Raw genomic sequence first — 18,916 nt, 5'->3', positions numbered from 1 at the left:
GCCTGCTTCTCTCTCTGCCTGTGTCTCTGCCTCTCTTTCTGTGTCTCTCATGAATAAATAAATAAAAATCTTAAAAAAAAAAAGGAGCCACATAACTAGATGCCACCACAGAGCTGTTAAAGTAGCTTTTCGGGTGGGTGGCAGGTTCTTATATGCTTCAGAACTCTCATATAAATTATAGGTACACAAAAATTTGTTATAAATATTTGTCATATATATACATATATATATATGGAAAACATATACATAGTATGGAAAACAATTTTTAAATGAGTACCAGACAATCAGGTAAGCTAAATGAGACAATGTTATAGGGAAAGTAAAATTGTAATAACAATTAAAATACTCATTGGACTTAGTAAGTGACAGAAATTATCCTGAAGGAAATGTAAAGGACAAATTTGAGCTATCCTCTTGCAGAGGGAAAACAAAAAGATTGAAAAGTGATGAGAAAGGAGATGATAGATGTGCAGGATTGAGGATGGAGGGTTCACAATCAGACTCCTGAAACAAAGAGTGAAGCAAAGAGAAAGAAAAAGAAGTCAAACCTATATTTAAGGAAAATTTTCATTGGTAAAAAAAAAAAAAAAGACCTTAGTCTTTCTGATCAAAAGTATTCCTCAAATATCAGCAAATTGATGCAGAAACCCACATTGACATGTTTCCAATAAAAGTTCAAATACCAAGGATAAAGCATGCCTTCATAAGCATTCTGGCAGAACACAAAAGATAGAAAATAAACAGGCTAACCAAACATAGACTAGAATTCAGACTGGCCTCAAGTTTCTCTGAACAACAAACGCTACAAAAAATTATTTCAAAGTTGGTTTGTAAAAATAAATTGATATGACTAATTAAAGAAAGTTTGATCAAAGAAAAATCAAAAATGAACTTGAATCTCTAGATATTAAAATGTAAACTACAATAATGAAGTGATATAAAACTGTATAATACAATGTGTTATATTACATATTACAATGTTATATATTTATATATTTTTACATGTGTATATAAAACTTGGTGATTAAGATGGATTTAAAAATACATTATCAACTGTATGATGCTACAACTAATTCTTGTAGAATAATTTAGAAAATAATAGTACCATATCACAAAATAATTTTCAGTGAATTAAGAGGTTATACTTTTAACTGATGAACAAGAAGAAATATCTGTGAAGATTGATCTGATCCTTGTGTGAGGAAGGACTTTCTAAGAATAAAAGAGGTGAAAGAAATCAAAAGGAAAAAAATAGATATTTCCCTATATTTTTTTTTAATTCTCCATGTCAAAAAATCATAAACAGTGATAACAAGTGAACTACACACTTGGATGGAATATTTGTTCAATATACATTCCAAAGATTCTTAACAATAATATGAAGAGATGTATTACAAATCAATAAGAAAAGGATAGTGTCCCATTGGAAACAGGTGTGACTGTGATAATCATTTAACAAAGTTTACTTCAGATCAAAAATACAGAAATTGTAGTCAAATAAGAACAAATGAAACAATGAGATTTTTTTCATTTATATGATTGATGATGATATTTGGCATTTTAAGTATTAGGAGACCAAATTTAATGGCCATTTTGAAGATACTTAATTAAGGTTAATTAAGGTAGACAGTTGGGCAAGTCTTAGAGCTCACTATTCAGGGCAGATTTAGAGCTGGTCTGGTGGCAAAAGGGCTTGGAGACTTTGTTCTGTTTATGCAATTCAACAGATACTTTTAAGCAGCTGATGTTATAGATAAACACACAAGGAGAAAAAAAAATCATTAAAAGATTTCTGCCTAGAAAGATGAAAGCTGAGAAGACATGCATGATGTCTTTTAGACTTTGAGAAGCATGCCCACATTGAGTAGCATGATTATGGAATTCCAGAACTGGGGGGGAGGGAAAAAGCCCCCAAACAAATTAGGAAGCCCTTTATTACATGGAGAGTTATAACCACTAAAGTCATTACCCCATGATTGGATATAACAGCAAATACAAAATAAATACAAAATACAAAATATGTCTTGTATCAAGTATAAAAACAAAATATGGTAATAGCAAATACTATAGAAATTAAGGTGCCAGTGAATAGACTTTTGTAAGGTCAGATACACGTATGGGTCACAAATTGAATATTTATTCATCAGTTACAAATGGATGCCAGAATGGTTGAAAGTATCATATTCCTTTAGTTTAAAATTATTCATTTTATTTTAGAATTATTGAGGATGACCAAGAATTAGCACCAGGGTTTGCAAACATTCTTCTGTTTGTGTTTCTGACTCTGGAATTCAGAAGTCTGGTCTCTTGCCTAGAGTACCTTCCTCTCCCTCCCACCACACAATTAGTCCTTAATGATAATATTTGAAGGATGACGTGTGGATTCTTATATTGATGGCAATCCTAAAGATTGGAAATCTTCTATCCTACAGTTAAACACAAGTGATAAATCAGTATGAAAGTAAAGTTAAAGAAAGTAAAAAATTTAAGGCCCTGACAGGTTATTATTTCATATGTGAAAAACTTTGATTCATTTGTTTTGTATGCTGGTCTGACTCCACCCCACTTAAATTTCCCCATTTGGTCAGTTGAAAAGGTCACTTTAGATAGTGCCCATTTCATTATCAACCCAAGGTGAGCACTTCATCGTGTTGATAGGCTTAACTGAATTAGGGTCTCTAGTCACGATTCACTGTACCCCTGGTAAGAAGTAGTTTCTGGCCTGTGTGTTGGTATATTTACCTTTGACACTCAATGTGCATCTTTCTCTGACTCTCCACCTCTCTATTCTCCTCAGGACTACTGGCTCTCTCTCCTTTACAAGCGCCTGATTGGCCCCAAAGTCTTGGCTGTGCATGTGGCCGGGCTCCAACGGAAGCCACGGCCAGGCCGAGTGATCCGGGACAAACTAAGGATTTATGCTCACTGCACAAACCACCACAAGTAAGTCTTCAGAGAGATGTTACTTTGGGCTACTCCCAAAGGGCCTCAGGCTTCAAATCCCCTCTTAGAATTCCATACCATTTGGGACCCCTGTAAGACTTACTGTAAACTGCTTCTGGAATTATTTTACTTGCTCTTTACAGGTTTTAAAGGATCTCTTTAAAAGGATCTTTAGGGATCCCTGGGTGGCGCAGCGGTTTGGCGCCTGCCTTTGGCCCAGGGCGTGATCCTGGAGACCCGGGATCGAATCCCACATCAGGCTCCCGGTGCATGGAGCCTGCTTCTCCCTCCGCCTGTGTCTCTGCCTCTCTCTCTCTCTCTCTCTCTGTGACTATCATAAATAAATAAAAAATTAAAAAAAATAAATAAATAAAAAATAAAAAAAATAAAAGGATCTTTAAAGGATCTTTAAAGCTATTTAAAGGATAAATAGCTTTTTCTCCAAGTAAAACCATTTTCTCACTCTCAGAAGATTGATGCACAACCAGTTCAGAAAAACACATGCCATTTTTTCATTTACTTCATCCAACAAATTTTTATTGAGCATTTTCTCTGTGCCAGGTGATGTAATGTGCATGAGGCTTTTGTATGTACCTACGCCTGAACCAAGTCTAGAGATATAAAATTTGTTCTTATGATCCACCAGCAGAGCTTGAGGAAATAAGTCTACATTTCTAAGGTGTATGCTGAAGAGCTCTACCACTAGAAACCTAGCCCTAGATCTGTTGTGTCCCAAGCTGGAAAGCCCAAAGGCAGTCACGCCAGCTTTAGAATCATTTTCAGAATTTCAGAAATCTTTCCAGCTATTTTAAATGTTAAGAGGTTAAATAAAATCTGGGCTTCCTTTTTTACAGGGCTGGACTTAGAACAATCAGTGTGGTAATGTGCGGCTATCCTTCTCTTTTTGATCTGAAGCACTGGTTGTCATTGAAGTCTGTAAACAAACAGGAAAAGTAATTATCATTAAACTGATAAAGTTTAGCAGATGCCATTTTAAAACATGAGAATCATAAGGTAAAAACTGTAAACAGCCTAAAGCGAATCCCATCTGACCAAATATGGCTTTCTTACATCACTTCCTGTTTAAGGAGCAGCGTAGGCAGCTCTGGAAAAGAACTCTTTCTCTTAATGCAGGTGGGGGAGGGGGAGGAGGAAGCTAATGCCTCCAGCCAGACCTTCATTCCCGTGGGCCTATCAGGGGCAGATCGTGGTCAGTGGATAGCACAAAGAGCTCCAGTGGTCAGGTTACAACAGAGGCTCTTTCCCCTTCCTTGATGAGAGAGGAGCCAAGTCAATTAATTTATCATGATAAGATTTTTCAAAGAATCACTCTGAACATAGTGGGGCCAGGGGCCAGTTGTCTTGTCTGTAGATACAAGTGCCTATTGTGGATGAGAGGAGGCTGGTTTGGGCAGAGGCCAGAGGTTTTCAACGTCCCTTTTGCTCAACAGGAAGTTCAATCCAATACCTGACAGAGAGTGACTGCTTTATGGCTTTGGCTGGAGTTATCTGATCCCCACACAAGGATACATTGTACTCCTTGTCTCCACCCTAGCCCTGAGGTAACCACTCAAAAGGAGGACCCCCAGCTTCAAGAGAGAAATATTACCCTTAGCACCTTTTGTCTCTGTTGGGAAGCACTTCAGTTGTGCCCTTTTATACTATCAGTCTGAGGAACCAGGGGGAAAATGTCAGTAGCCATGGGCTTTGCTGACCTTTGGTGTCCTCACAGAGGGCTCCTCACATAGTCTCATCTCAGTGCTCATCCTGACATTCTTTGACATTCTTGTGGAGAGTTGTCACTAATAGTCTGAATATACCATGAACTCAGGGCCAGTGTCTCGTTCATTTTTGTACTCTTGGTGTCTAATATAGTGACTGGCATGAAGAAGATCTCAGCAAATGTTTAATGAAGGAAGGAATGAGTGAATGAATACAGAAATAGGACATCAAGACATCATGGAGGATTTACAGTTCTGGCTCTCTTCCCCTTTGATGTCAGCACATCATCCAGAAAGAGGTGGTGTGGTAGAGTGGCTACAAATTCTACCATTCACTAACATCATCTGGATCTAATATTCTCTCTACATCACCAGCACCCCTCTACTTTCCATGGGAATTCACTTCAGAACCTCTCTGGGGAAATGGTGCCACTGTTCTGTCAGTACCATCCCTCTTCCCCATTACAAAAGAGAGACAAGACTAGACTGATGCACATATGACCTTCATGATAATAATAGGGGTGAAGGTCTTGTTGTTCCTATTAGAAAAGTAGGCCCACAATGAATGCATGGAACTGGCTGGGGTTGCAGATCTCCTACATGTCTATTGGTGTCAAGTGCCCCAGATTGGTAGGCACAAAGATAGGACAAGTGTCTCTGCTCCTTCTCCCTGGAAAGCCATGTGTCTTGTCTGTGTCTGCTCATCCCCCACAACAGTCATGAGGAAGCACTACTGATTCACTTAGTTGATTTATGGTCAACAAGCTCAAGGTCACAGAAATGTCCCAGAGTGGACATCTTGGACTATTCACTCTTGACCAATACTCTGAAAATATATATCCTGGATCAAAACAGGGATTGGGTGAGAAAGTATAAACTTACCAGTAGAACAACCCAAAGAGAATATCTATTGAAACAACTCCTGAACTTCAGTGTATATTGAGCACTTGCTGTATGCCAAGCATCTTGCCAGATATCTACACTTATATTATCATATTGAATTCCAAAAGTTTTATGGTATCACTCCTGTATGCAAATAATAACAACATTAATAATGCAAAGAATTTTACACTTGGGAAGAAACCTTAGAGATCTTTTGGCCCAATATCCTATACAACAGAAATTCCTTTTACAACCTCCTTGACAGTTATGCAACCTCTATTTGAATATCTTACTGAAAAAAAAATTAATATCTTACTGCCTTTCATGGCAGCCTCTTACATTATGGTTTGTTTCTGACCTAGGAGAGTGTTGTGTTTTACAATCGATTTAGGATAAAAAGTGTGATATGTATACCAACACCAGCAGGTGTTCTACTGCCTTCTGTTCTAGAGTCAACAAATTACGAGCCCGGTGGCATGGCAGTTCTCACCTTAGATCATCTTGTTCAGAGAACAAATAAGTTTTGACTGGGAAACCTTGTTTTATAAATCATTCTGCTGAAACAATGTATGTTTCTGGGGAGGAGCTGAGGTCTTAAGCCAAGTTCAGAACCAATTGGAACCTGGTGGATACTGAAGCAAAATTGAGCCGAGCCTTTTGGGGTTCAAGTTTGTTTATTATTGGCAAAACATGACTTCCTGTTTTTTAGAAGAAATTTTTTTAAAGGCTCATAAAAAAGGTTCCTGAGGCTTCTTGGACATCAAATGGCTCTTACAAAACAATATTTTGATGAGTTAAGTGTAAATGAATCAGAAACATGTGGATTAAATTTCCCTTAAAATACACAGGGGCTTTGAAATTAGGGGAAAAAATGTTTGGCAAAACATGGCCTGACTTTTACCGAACCCAAAAACTTTGAGTTAGATTTGGAGACAATGGACCAACCCAGTTCTCAAACACACGGACTTTCACTGGAAATGACCATGGATTCCAAAGCACCGTCTTGTCTTCCCTTTTCTCATCTCCCAGCTTCACTGGAGACATTCCTAGAACAGTGACTATTTTTTATCTGGAAGTCAAGATGCAGCTCTCCATATGATGTCCCCCACCTCTTAAATCCAGGATACTCCACTTTGAGCCTCCCTTCCCTGACTCACTTCCTCCTACCCCCATGGCATCACAGAGATGTCAGGCAGCAAAAGAACAGCCAGAAAGATGAACTCCAGATGCATGGATTCTCTGCTGGGGAAAAAGTCTGACTGTGAGTGAGACATGGAGTAAGATAGATGTTCTACCAGACAGAAAGAGACATTCGCTAAGAGAACCAAAAGCCACCTGGACTTGACCTCAGAAGACGATCGATTGCCTGTGAGCCATTCTTTCAGTCAGATCCCTAACTTCTTAGGGAACAACATTCTTCCAAGATTATTTTTCTGTGGGCAGAGAATATATATTCTTCAGGAATCTGGATTCTCGACACAGTACTTTCAGGTTGGTGCTGCACTCCCTCGCCAAGAATGTGTCTTCGCAGCCACAGGACCTCTGCTTAATATCCTTGCCCATCAGCCAAGCAGAAAAAGGGATGGGTGAGGCAGTCTTCAATGCCAGTTCCTACCTGAAGAGGCTCCATGAATTCTGTGAGAGCCTCTGCACAAGGGTCTCTGAGCTGGCTTGCTGTATGGTTTGTCTCCCCCAGGGGAACTATGTAAATAAAAATCAGACCATTGCCAAGCAGCTTGAAAAGACAGCTTTCCCTGTAGCAATGCTGTGCTGTCAGGTCTCCCTCCCACCCACCACTTCCCTACATCCCACCCTTCTCCTCTATAGTCTCCCAGGGCTCATTCTGCCCCAGCTTTGCAGAGGAGAAACTCGTAAATGCAAGTGTGCAGCTCTCCCTCCTCCACTGCTGGACTTGAGAAGGTTGTCTGATGGTAGTTAGCACAAGAGTTTACTACAGTCTGGCAAAATTGGTACCCGTGCATGCCTACTTTTGCTCATACTGAAGCCCAGAGTATCTGTAGTTAATGTTTCCCTCAATTTCCTCAGCTAAACTAAGCTTAAAGCCCATTAATAGCATATAGTTAGTGTTCTTTTAATGATGGTAAGTGATTACACAGTCTAGCATCCTTCTTCTGAGCTCTGGTGATATAAGTCTGTTCAGTAAATGGGCATTCTCTTCTGACCTAACTCAGTTGGCTACAAAAACAACTTCACATGCTTTAGAAGACTAAGAAGGACCAGAGGAGGAGGAACCAGAGAGAAAAGTCATTTAATAATTTATCAGAATATCAATGCAGGCATTCAGAAAGCTTGAATACAATGAAGTACCCTTCTACAGATGCAAGAAAAATCTTCTGACACAGTCAGTGGAATGAATACACATTAAGAATTCTTCTAATCTTAATGGATTGCTCTAGGCAAGTGGTTCCCAAACCCACCTCATCTGCCAAATATCCTAGAAGATTTAGACACACACACATACCTACACATACACACACAACAGCTCCCTAGTTCCCATCACAAATGGATGGAATCAAAATCTCCAGGATGAGCCCTGGTAACTGTTTTATTAAAAAACAAAAACAACCCAAGTTATCAAGTTGACCTGCCCTCAGTCACTCAACTCTTAATTAGCACCTTTAGAAGTAGAGGTGAGTGACCCAGAGGCTAAGGGATGCTGTTTCTGCAAGGAATGATATTTTCCTCTGGGCAAAGTTGACTTAGAGTTTCTCTGAACTCCTTTGAAGGCAGGACTGGGTCATTTCTTCTGTTTCCTCTCATTAACCCATCCAGATGGGGCCCTAGGGGACCCCTTAGAAACAAAGTCTTTTTTCCTACAAGAAAGAAGGAAATCATTATAGTTTTGTTGATACATGCTGAAAGGCTCTTGCATGTAGGCATATAGTTCTCCCAGGCTTCTGAACATCCTGTGCTGGTTTAAAAGGATTCCAAAATGTGAATAGGTTTATAATCTTGGTGTAGATAAAACAGCAAAAGCAGAAATGAAAAAGATCAATAAATTTGACTACCTAAAAGTTTTTAACTTTTATACATCAGAATACAATATAAACAAACTGAATTGGTCAAAGAAATCCCAGGGGAAATTTTGCAACATACATGCAAAGGATAACTATTTTTAATAAATTGTTTATTTATTTATTTATTTATTTATTTATTTATTTATTAAAGATTTTATTTATTTATTCACAAGAGATGCAGAGAGAGAGAGAGGCAGAGACACAGGCAGAGGGAGAAGCAGGCTCCATGCAGGGTGAAGTGGGACTCGATCCCGAGACCCCAGGATCATTCCCTGGGCAGAAGGCAGCGCTAAACCACTGAGCCACCCAGACTGCCCAAATAGTTTTTTTAAATCAATAGAAAAATGGACAAAGGACATGAATAGTCAGTTTATAAAAGAAGAGATGAAATGGCAAACAGGCGAATGAAAACAATGCTACACCTCAACATAAATTTTTTAAAAATACGTATTAGTACAACATCAAAATCCCACTATCACCTCTTAGGTTAAGAAAGATATTTTAAAAGGTTAATATCAAAAAAATAAATAAATAAATAAATAAATAAATAAATAAATAAATAAATAAAAGGTTAATATCCATTGATCTTAAGGGTATGAGGAAATGAGTGCTCTTATAGATAGCTGAACAGAGCAAATTGGTACAAGCTTTCTAGAGAGTTGACATCAGTGTTAGCAGTCAGGATAGGTGAGGTTATGCTATGATAATAAAGGACCAACAAATCTCCATGGCTTTCAATAAGAAAGTGTATTTCTCATTCATACTACTTGTCTGTCATGGCTCAGCCGTAGCTCTGCTCCACATCATCTTTGTTCCAGGACACAAGTCAATAAAATAGCCTCTGTCAAGAACATTGTTGGTCTTCTGGCACAGGGAAAAGAGACATGGCAAAACATAGGCAGCCTCTTAAAACTTCCATGCAAAGATTTTAACATGTCCACCCATGTTTCATTGGCCAAAGGCAATCATATGATCCTTAGGGTTCAACACATCAGGGCAGAAAATCTTCCCACAGGGAGGAGCATCACTGGGAATGAACCAGAAGATTTGGTTAGGAATCATGCAATGTGCATTCCCCTTGACCTAATGTGTCCAACTTCCAGGACTTTATTAGAAATGATGATATGCAAAAAGTTTATATAATGGCATATGTAATTTGTAATGGCAAAAATTTGAAAAGATGTAAGTCCCCAAAGGTAGAGGATTAACTAAATAAATTATATTACATTTCTATAATGAGGAATTTAGCATTCTTCTGTAAGTAGAAGAAAATACAATAACTTAATAACATAGAAATATGTCTGAGATGGTCACGAACTGAAAAAACAATGTGGTCCCAATTAGATGAAAACTGAGAAATATATATGTATGTGTCAAACTACTCAGTAAATATTTGAATTAATATTGAATTAATAAACAAAAAATACTGGAAGGATATTTACCAAAATTGTATCATATCACAAGATACTTGGACTATGGGAGAATTTTCTTTTTCTTTTTGTATTTCTCTGTATTTTTCCTTTTTATTCTCTGCAGTCTGCATGTTTTTTTCACACTCAGAAAAAGATATTTTGTTTTCTAAAATCATTGTAATACATTTAAACAAAAACAAAAAGAGTGTGGTGGGAAGTTGGTATCTTCTTTGCAAGAAACCACAATAACAAGGCCTTCCTGCCTTTGAAGGTCAAGAGTGACCAAGAACCATAAAATAAGTGTCCTTTCCTGGGGCAGTCCTGTTTGGTGCAGTCTATAAATTATTTAGCAGCATCTAACTGACCACTTTATTTCCATTTTCCCCTTCTCTCTCTCCATCTCAGCCACAACTATGTTCGAGGGTCCATTACGCTTTTTATCATCAACCTGCACCGATCAAGAAAGAAAATCAAACTGGCTGGAACTCTCAGAGATAAGCTTGTGCACCAGTATCTGCTGCAGCCCTATGGACAGGAGGGCCTGAAGTCCAAGTAAGTGCAGACCTAGAAATGGCTTAAGAGCAAGTGCAGCAGGAGCTGGATGGGGGAGTTGGGGCGGGGGGGTAGGGAGCTAGAGCTGCCTCTTTCCTGCTGCTAATTCACTTGGGGGCTCAGTGGGATGGAGTCCATGGACTGCTGACTCCCTTTGGGACTCTGGTCAAGCCCTACCTGGTCTTTAGGCTCAACTGTAAAGTCAAGTGGTAGATAAGGTATTTCTCAACAAGGGCATTTTTGGTATCTGGACAAGACAATTCATTATGAAGGATGATCTCATTTCAAGCTACTTATTTGCACCCTGGGTCCCTGCCCACTAAATGCCAATAGCACCCCCTAGTCATGTGACAACCAAAAACCCTGGTAGTTGAGAACCATGCCCCTTTCAGCTGTAATATTCTGTGATGCTGTATCTCCCTGTTTGTCAGCATCTACAAACCTCACGGGACTAAAAGGGAGGAGCACTGAGCAAAGAGTCAAAAGTTCAGAGGTCAAGCGTCTGTTCTGCCCCAAAATTTTATAACTTTGGGCACATCACCTCTTGGATTTCAGTTTCCTTATCTGAGCATTTATTAAAAGAGACATTATATTCTGGGGGCTCTGCAATTCCCTCAAACTCTATGAATATATGCTTCTGTAATGCTCCATATTTCCCTCAGTCTCTCCCAGAGACTATTGACAACACTGACATCTACCAAGAGGAAGCAGTTCTAGGCCACAGTGAGAAGAGCTTGGTCAAAGGCAAGGTCACCTCAGCTCCCCAAGTAAGGCCTCCCAGGAAGGGTATGGGATGCTGCACAAACTGGGAGCATTCCTAGTCCATTTTTAATGTTTACCAAGTTTAACAAAGCTGTAAACTTGGAGCAGGTGGCTTGCACTCCCACAGCTGCCCACAACTATTTGTGCTATAATTGTTCACTGTTTCACTGCAACCTTGGTGGCTTGCATTTGGCTTCCAACTGTATGTGCAATGGGAACAAAACACAATCTGGGAAGTCACTTACTGAGTTGCTTTAGCCCACCCGAGATCTGTGTTTTCAGTCTTGGTTCACATACCGGCTCTTTTCTCTGGCTATGTGTACATTGCATCTACTTGTCTTTCCTCTCAATCCTATCTGTATTGGGAGACTTTCTTGAGTATTTCATCCTCTCTTTCTTTTCCCCAGTAATTCACGACTAGTGTGCTGAATTTTCAGCCTTCATTCTAGGAAAGAGAACCAGTTCTGGTCCCAGCTTCACTAAATAATCACTTGACCTGGGCAGATCCTTGAATCCTGATCCCTTGGCTTCAGTGTTCTCATCTGCAAAATTCAAGAGTTGCTGTATATTTGGTAAGGTCCCTCTGGCTCTAAAATCCTCATCCTGGGTCTGATTTTCTGAGGATCATGGGTATGTTCCAGTTTCCCACTGCCATTCATTAATGACCTGAAAAGGCATTTCTGGCACAATCTGGTGTCAGCAGTGATTGTGATAGTTCAAGATCCTCTGGAGCCAGAGAGATTAGGAACTGAGCCTGCCCAACATTGGGAAGACCACATGTACCATGTGGAAGGAATGGGCCGAATACCTTAATTCCAACAAGCCACTTGCTGGCTCTGTGTCCTTGAGCAAGTTCTATAATCTCTACAAAACAGTCTCCATTTCTTCATCTCATAGGGAGAGGAGTAAAGAAGGTAATCTATGTAAAGTTCCTGACATATAGTCCGTGTGCAGTACATGTCCATTGCCTTCCTTTTCCGCAGCTCATGACTCCAGCTGGCTGGGGAAGAAGAGGGAAACAATTGCTCTCTTTCTAACACCTCTTAGATGTTCTTCCAAAGCAGAATCTTCTCCAACTTTTTAAGATAATGTGTTGCTAAGACATTTGGTAAGATTATAATAAGAGGGCAGCCCGGGTGGCTTGGCAGTTTAGCGCCGCCTTCAGCCCAGGGCCTGATCCTGGAGACCCGGGATCGAGTCCCACATCAGGCTCCCTGCATGGAGCCTGCTTTTACTTCTGCCTCTCTCTCTCTCTCTCTCTCTCTCTCTCATAAATAAATAAAATATTTTTTAAAAAGATTATAATGAGAATGGGATAAATGCAAAACCAAAAACAAGAGGAGATGTAGTCAGAGGATGACATCATTTTATGAGCTTTTCCCCCCACAACCAAGGTGTACAGGCCTAGTTTACTCCACTCTATGTCCTGCCTCCGGGATTATTCCCCTAACATTTGAACCTGGCCACACCTCAGTCCCTCTTGCCTGTACCTGTCCTTTAGAGTGACTAAAGCAACTCCCACTGGCTACTGATATGCTCTATGTCCCAATTATGCTGTCTTGCACCTCACCTTGTCCCCATCTCAGTGAGAAGCTGTGTTACGGCTTTGTTGAAAATGTGGGAGACAGGGAAAATGAGAATTTCATTCCAGAGGGGTCCTGAAGAGGGATTTGGTAATGGCCACCGAGATCAAATAACAATGTCATGCAATTAAAAGAAGGGGGAGCTGGAATCACAAGCCCTGTGAATCCAGTTGCTGCCATTTACTCCTGTGGGCAAACCTCAGCTCCCTTACCTGTCAGATGGGGTTATCGTGAGAATCACACTAGAGCATGTGGGTGAAATACAGCTTTTTACAAATGAAAATTTCATACACCCAAGTATATGCCTATGTATATAAGTAGAAATATAGACAGGCACATATGAGTTTACATATATCATATTAAAGAGAATTTTGGATTGGAAGTCAAGAGAACTGGATTCCAGCCCTAATCCTACCATTACTTCACTGCGGAGCTTTGGGCTCTTCATTTAATTCTCTAAGCCTGTTTCTGTCCTGTAAACTACTGCTAATTTGACACCTCTCCTACTAGACCTCAGTGGTCTGTGCCACCTTGGACTGTTAGCTGCTGGCAGGGGCTGTCACGTATATGTTCAGTGCCCCCCAGTGCTCTGCTCAGTAACTATTAATGAGTGCAAGAGCCCTCAGTGGTTCTGAGATGGGGGTCTCACAGGAAGGGTGTGGTTTTGGTGAAGCAGACTCTGCAGGAAAGGATGAAAGGAAATGCAAGGAAGTGATTTCAGCCTTTAGTGTCTCCTTCTCTGTTTTATAAGCCTCTGGGGCCAGATTCTGTGTTCTGTGTCTGCTAATTCCTTGCTGCAGCCTGGAGCCGTATTAGCTCAGAAGAGGATGGAAAGCATTGGGAGCAGAGGAACCTGTAATTGCTCTTGTCTGGAGGAACCAGAAAGAGGATATAGAGCAAGTCAGTGTGCCATTCAAGCCACCAGTTAGACCAATTTGGCCTGGCGGTTCAGGAGTAAAGAGATGCCAGTAAACCTTTATGACCAGTTGAGAACATGGAGTAACTGATTCTCTTGGAGCTGCCAGCAGGACTGGGTATATTTGAAATCTTTGCAAAGGTATCTCCACGAGATCTCAGGGCTCAAGAATGTCAGGTATTGCACATGAAGCACCCTTAGGGCCACTAATCAGGCACAGTCTAGGGATCCAAGTCCACAGGTGAAGGTTCCTGTTTCTCATTTCTCATTTCTCATTGTGAGTGAACCAATCTTAAGACCTACCACTCAAGTCTCAACTCTTTATGCAAGAAATAGTTCTCATTCTTGCAATCAGACCAAAGGTGGGTGACCAATACCCTATAGGATAGGAGAAGAGAAGCTCAGAAAACTGCAGTATGTACACAAAAGGAGGGGGTTCTGTGTCTGGAATACATATTATGTAAGGCTGTCTGAAGGAAATAGGGAGATTTCATTCAGACAAGAAAAATAAGTCATGAGGACTTTCTTCAGATACTTCAGGAACTGAGAAGTGAAAGAAAACAGATTTAGTCTAGAATCCTCCAAAGTGACAGCAAACCAGGGAGCATAATCTAAAAGAGAAAGATTTCACCACAAAAAAAAAAAAGAGCTCATTTTCCTTCAAAGGCTTGCCTGGTCTGACTGAGGACAGGGTTTGTTGGGAGGTAGCCTGTTGCACAGAGTGAGCAGCCATGGCCAGCCCAGAGGGGCTCCAAGATTCCAACTCAGTGGGAGGGTGAGCTCAAAAGAGTTCTGCCTCCCATTGAATTCTAAAATGTGATTCTTCTTTTCCATTCTCATTCTCCCACTCCCACTTCACTTTTGGAGCCTGTTGTCTCCACGGTCACCAGCCAAGTAGCTTCTTCAGGCCACTAAAAGGCCACACAGAGAGGCTGTGCTGTAAGAGGAAGTGACAGTAACATCAGGCTAGTTTTTCTCCAGAAAATCTCCAGCTGCAAGTCCATCCTCTGTCCTGTTTCCTATGTTCTCATCTTTCTGGGAGGAAGACTGATCATTTACACCCAAGACAATAATAGTTCCCATTCTGGATAAGTCAAAAAGAACCTTTGGAACATTTCTGTCATCCATGAAGAAAGGAATCTGCCCAATGCCTGATGTGATCACAAATCAGTGAACATTGTCCTCTAGGGAATCAGTTCTCCCCAAGACATAAATATCTCCAGTGTCTTTTGACAAACAGGGAAAGCAGCATGAAGTGAGGCCAAAGAAGTCAACTTACATCAAAATACAGGACTCAGATTTTTAGGGAAAAGTCAAACCAAGAGCAGGGGTTTGGTCACATCCCAGCGTCCTACCCTATGGGTCTCATTCAATTCCATTTGAAAGGAAAACTATCCAAAAAATAGAAAAGAAGGAAAGAATTTTCACCACATTGACTGTTCTATTCTGACACCAGAACCTGAGGGAATCAGATGCTAAGAATCCTGGGGCAGAATGACATTTTGAAGTGATCTGCTCTATTCTCCCTACCCTTACTCATTTGCAGCAAAGCCATCTGGACTAGAAGATGCTCAAGGTTTAAGACCTCTGGGGAAGGAGTGTCCACAACTTCAATCCTGTCTGAACACTTAATTTTATAAGAACACTGTGGCCCAATGTGGTTAGGACTTTATAGATAATAAAGAGCTTTAATAGCCATTATCTCATTTGACCCTCTAAATAGCACCATGAAGAAAGTAGAACAATCCCTGCCTCCCTCACACTTTAGAGTTGGAGAAACTGAATCTCAGAGAAGTAAATGACTTATTCGAGTCACCCAACTATTAAGTGATAGAGCTAGAAAGTATCTAGCACCCAATTTTCCTGGCCCCAAATCCAATGCACTTTCCTCAACACTGTGCTACCCCAACTGACATTCATACAGTATAGATCACTGAACCCTATCACCATAGTGTCTGCTTTCATTTCATCATAGGCTTTTCACAGAATGAATGTGAAGAGCATCAGATTACTCAGCAATGTTCTCTCCTCTAGGCTAACTCACCCTTGTTTCATTAACTTTTCTTCACAAGTCCTAATTTCAGATCCTTCTTAAAAGTTATTCTCTGAGCTTCTTCAAAGCTTCTTTTTCCCAGTCATATAGAATTTTAATAAAAGCTTTTGTTTTCTCAGCAAAAGTGGGGACTTCCTTTCTGTTTCCTCTATGCTTTTCTCAAACAAAAGGATTATTACATTCTAGCAGTGACTATAAGCTGGTTTAATTTGAAGCCTCTAAAAATCAATTTTGACATACTATATTCTAACCCCATACATATAGGCACTGCCAGCTAGTTCCCATTCCCCTACTGGAGCACAAGCCCAGAGGCACATCTCTGAGGGAAAGATGCTGGCACATGAGCCTTCTCATGTCTTCATCCATCCATCACCTTTTATTGAGATCCTACTTTGTGCCAGACATGACTTGTTTCCCTTCAGCACTCTAATGTCAGTGGCAACTAATGTAGCCAAAGTTTTAAATGAATTGTAGTCCCATAACTATAGAGCTCAGGAATCCCAAATACACAAATTAGGGGAAAACATCTGAACCTGAAGTTCAGTGTGAATACTTCATCTCAGAATGTCTCCTGATCCTCCAAATGCCAGCCCCACATCATCAATGGCCTTCAAAAGCTATCCAATGTGGGATATTAGGGGGGAGGGGGGAGGGAATTCTGAAGTCCTTATCCTCAAGTTGTTGTTCATCTCTGTTATTAGAAACAAACAACTAACAGGAAGCAGCTTGTGGGTGGTGCATGAGAGGTGTGGAATATTTCTGCTTCAGGGCTAATCAGTTCCATACTAAATATTTGCATTTCATATCTGTATTAAGCCTCTCCTTCAGCTGCCATGATTAGCTGAAACTTGAGGCTTCTATTAACCCAGAATCTTATTGACTATTCTGTGAAGAAATGAACATATTTTTTTCTTTTCTGCATACTGCTTATTTTTTTCATCTCTCCGGGATATGACTTTTGCTTTGATTTCACCCTCATTAAATCCTATATCAAAGAAAAACACTGGCATCTAACTGCATGCCTTTAGAAGGGTGTCATTTGATGTTAGCCAAACAGAATAGTACTGAAAATACTCAAGTTAACTCCCAGGTGCTAAGACTTTAAAACTATCTTCGTGTCCCTGTTGGAACAGACCACATTATGATACTTCATCTCCAGATTCAGAGCTTGGTGAGTGTGAGGCTGAACTGGCCACCACCTGACCTACCACAGTCTCTCTCTAAAGATGACTAGAAGTACCACGTTTATTTTTGAACATGGACAAATCTGGGAAAAGAAGCTTGGGGAAAAGTCTTAACCCTAAGAATTCTATACCAAGACTTCTCACTTACACACTTACAAACAAAAACTGAAAACCTGCTTTCTAGAACCAAAGGGCCATTATTCCACTTACCTCAGCAGACTCAAGACAAGTAAGTGTGTAAGTTCTCCCCTGCTGATATTAGTTGGTACCTGGAGTTTTTTTAACTCTGACCAGACATACTCCCTGCAGGTTTCCATTTTCTCTACTTGTCTGGGATCATTTAAATTAGTTTCTTCTTAAAATAAGCCACTTTATGAAAGTTCTGAAGTTATTAAAAGGGGACTTTATAGAGGAAAAATTTGGGAGTACTCTTAGGGATCAAGAAGTTTCCTCTGTAACATCCCCGACAGAAAGCCGGCAGCTTCTGTTTGCTGAGACTACTCATGTCATGAGTCAGCCCACTCTGGGACTCGACAGCTCTGATTGTAGGAAAGATCCTCCTTGTATGTGGCCAAAGTGTGTTTTCTTCCATCTATCCCCTTCCTTAGAAAAATTAAGCAGAGTAAATCTATGCCTTCTTCATAATAATTTTTTAGTGTCTCCCCATAGAGTTGTAGTCTCCAAACTAAACAGTCAATTCCTTGAACCATTCCTCAAATGGCCTGGTTTCCAGATTTCTCACTATTCCATTCATGTTGGACTCCATTGAACTATATAGAACCTTATCGCCTATGATTAACTGTTCAATTTTCTTACCTCAGACAGGCTTAGTTGTGGCGGCCTGAGGAGTAGGAAGTGTGAACATTTTGTTATTCCAACTACCTCACCAACACAGAATAGGAATATTTTTAAATCTTTGCCAACTTTATAATGAAAAATAATACTTTCATCTTAATTTGTATTTTTTGAGTATTAGGGAGGTTGAAAAATTTTCATGCCTATTAGTATTGCTTTTAGGCATTTTCTATCTCTTCTGCTTATTTTTCAGTTGAGTTGTTATATTTTATTAATGATTTCTAAATTTTTCTAACATGAGGCAATTTCAAAAAAAAAAAAAGAGGCAATTTCCCCTTTGCTACCTATCAGATGTGTTAAAATATTTTCCCCAGTATTTTTTTTTGCTGTTGTTACAACTATTTCATTTTTAGTGTATTATCTTGACATACAGAAGTATTTCCTTTTTATATAGCTAGATCTATATATCTTTTGCTTTGTGGTTCCTTCCATTCCACTTATATGTCTATGTATTTATATTCCTGATATCAGATAAATATGTATCTTTGTTTTATTCTAGTTTCTTTTTTGTTTCATTTTTTATATTTATTTCTTTAATGCCTCTGGAATTTATTTTGATATTCTGTAGGAGGTAAGGACCATCAGTAGTGCTATTGGAGCTGAAGTGTGTGCAGAAGCTGTTCACCCACACAGAGCATCTGGTGCTGGTTTTTAAAAGTCAGAAAAAAAAGGGGCGGCTGGGTGGCTCAGTTGGTTAAGCATTTGCCTTCAGCTCAGATCATGATCTCAGGGTCCTGGGATGGAGCCCTGCGTTGTGCTCCCTGCTCAGCCAGGAGTCTGCTTCTCCCTCTCTCTCTTCAGCTCCCCCTGCTCATGCTCGCTCTCGCTCTCTGTCAAATAAATAAAATCTTTTTTAAAAAAGTAAAAAAAAAAAAAAAAAAGGATCCTTTTCTTAAAAGTAGGCATTAGAAAAGAGGCCTCTTTTACCTGGAGGAAGAAGCCCTGCTGGGCAGATGCAACCACATTATCTGCAGCCCCTTTAAAAGGGCACTAAGTGCCCCTCAGGAGGAAAGAT

General features: G+C 40.0%; 1 protein-coding gene across 4 annotated transcripts in view; it reads left to right on the top strand.

Moving 5' to 3' along the window:
* HPSE2 (heparanase 2 (inactive)) overlaps positions 1-18,916 on the top strand; it is a 635,705-nt gene that overhangs the window by 599,834 nt on the left and 16,955 nt on the right. For all 4 annotated transcript variants that reach the window (XR_011997530.1, XM_025991733.2, XM_072739739.1 and 1 more), the window contains 2 exons: positions 2,798-2,943; positions 10,402-10,548. Coding sequence is in view for 3 of the 4 variants with exons in the window: in XM_025991733.2 (XP_025847518.1) it covers positions 2,798-2,943; positions 10,402-10,548 (293 nt within the window). In the remaining variant the exon portion in view is untranslated. The remainder of the gene's footprint in view (positions 1-2,797; positions 2,944-10,401; positions 10,549-18,916) is intronic.

This window comes from Vulpes vulpes, chromosome 15 (assembly GCF_048418805.1).
Source record: "Vulpes vulpes isolate BD-2025 chromosome 15, VulVul3, whole genome shotgun sequence".
In the NCBI taxonomy this organism is placed as follows: domain Eukaryota; kingdom Metazoa; phylum Chordata; class Mammalia; order Carnivora; family Canidae; genus Vulpes; species Vulpes vulpes.
The sequence above is the reverse complement of the archived record's forward strand: the minus strand, read 5'-3'. Positions and strand labels throughout refer to the sequence as shown.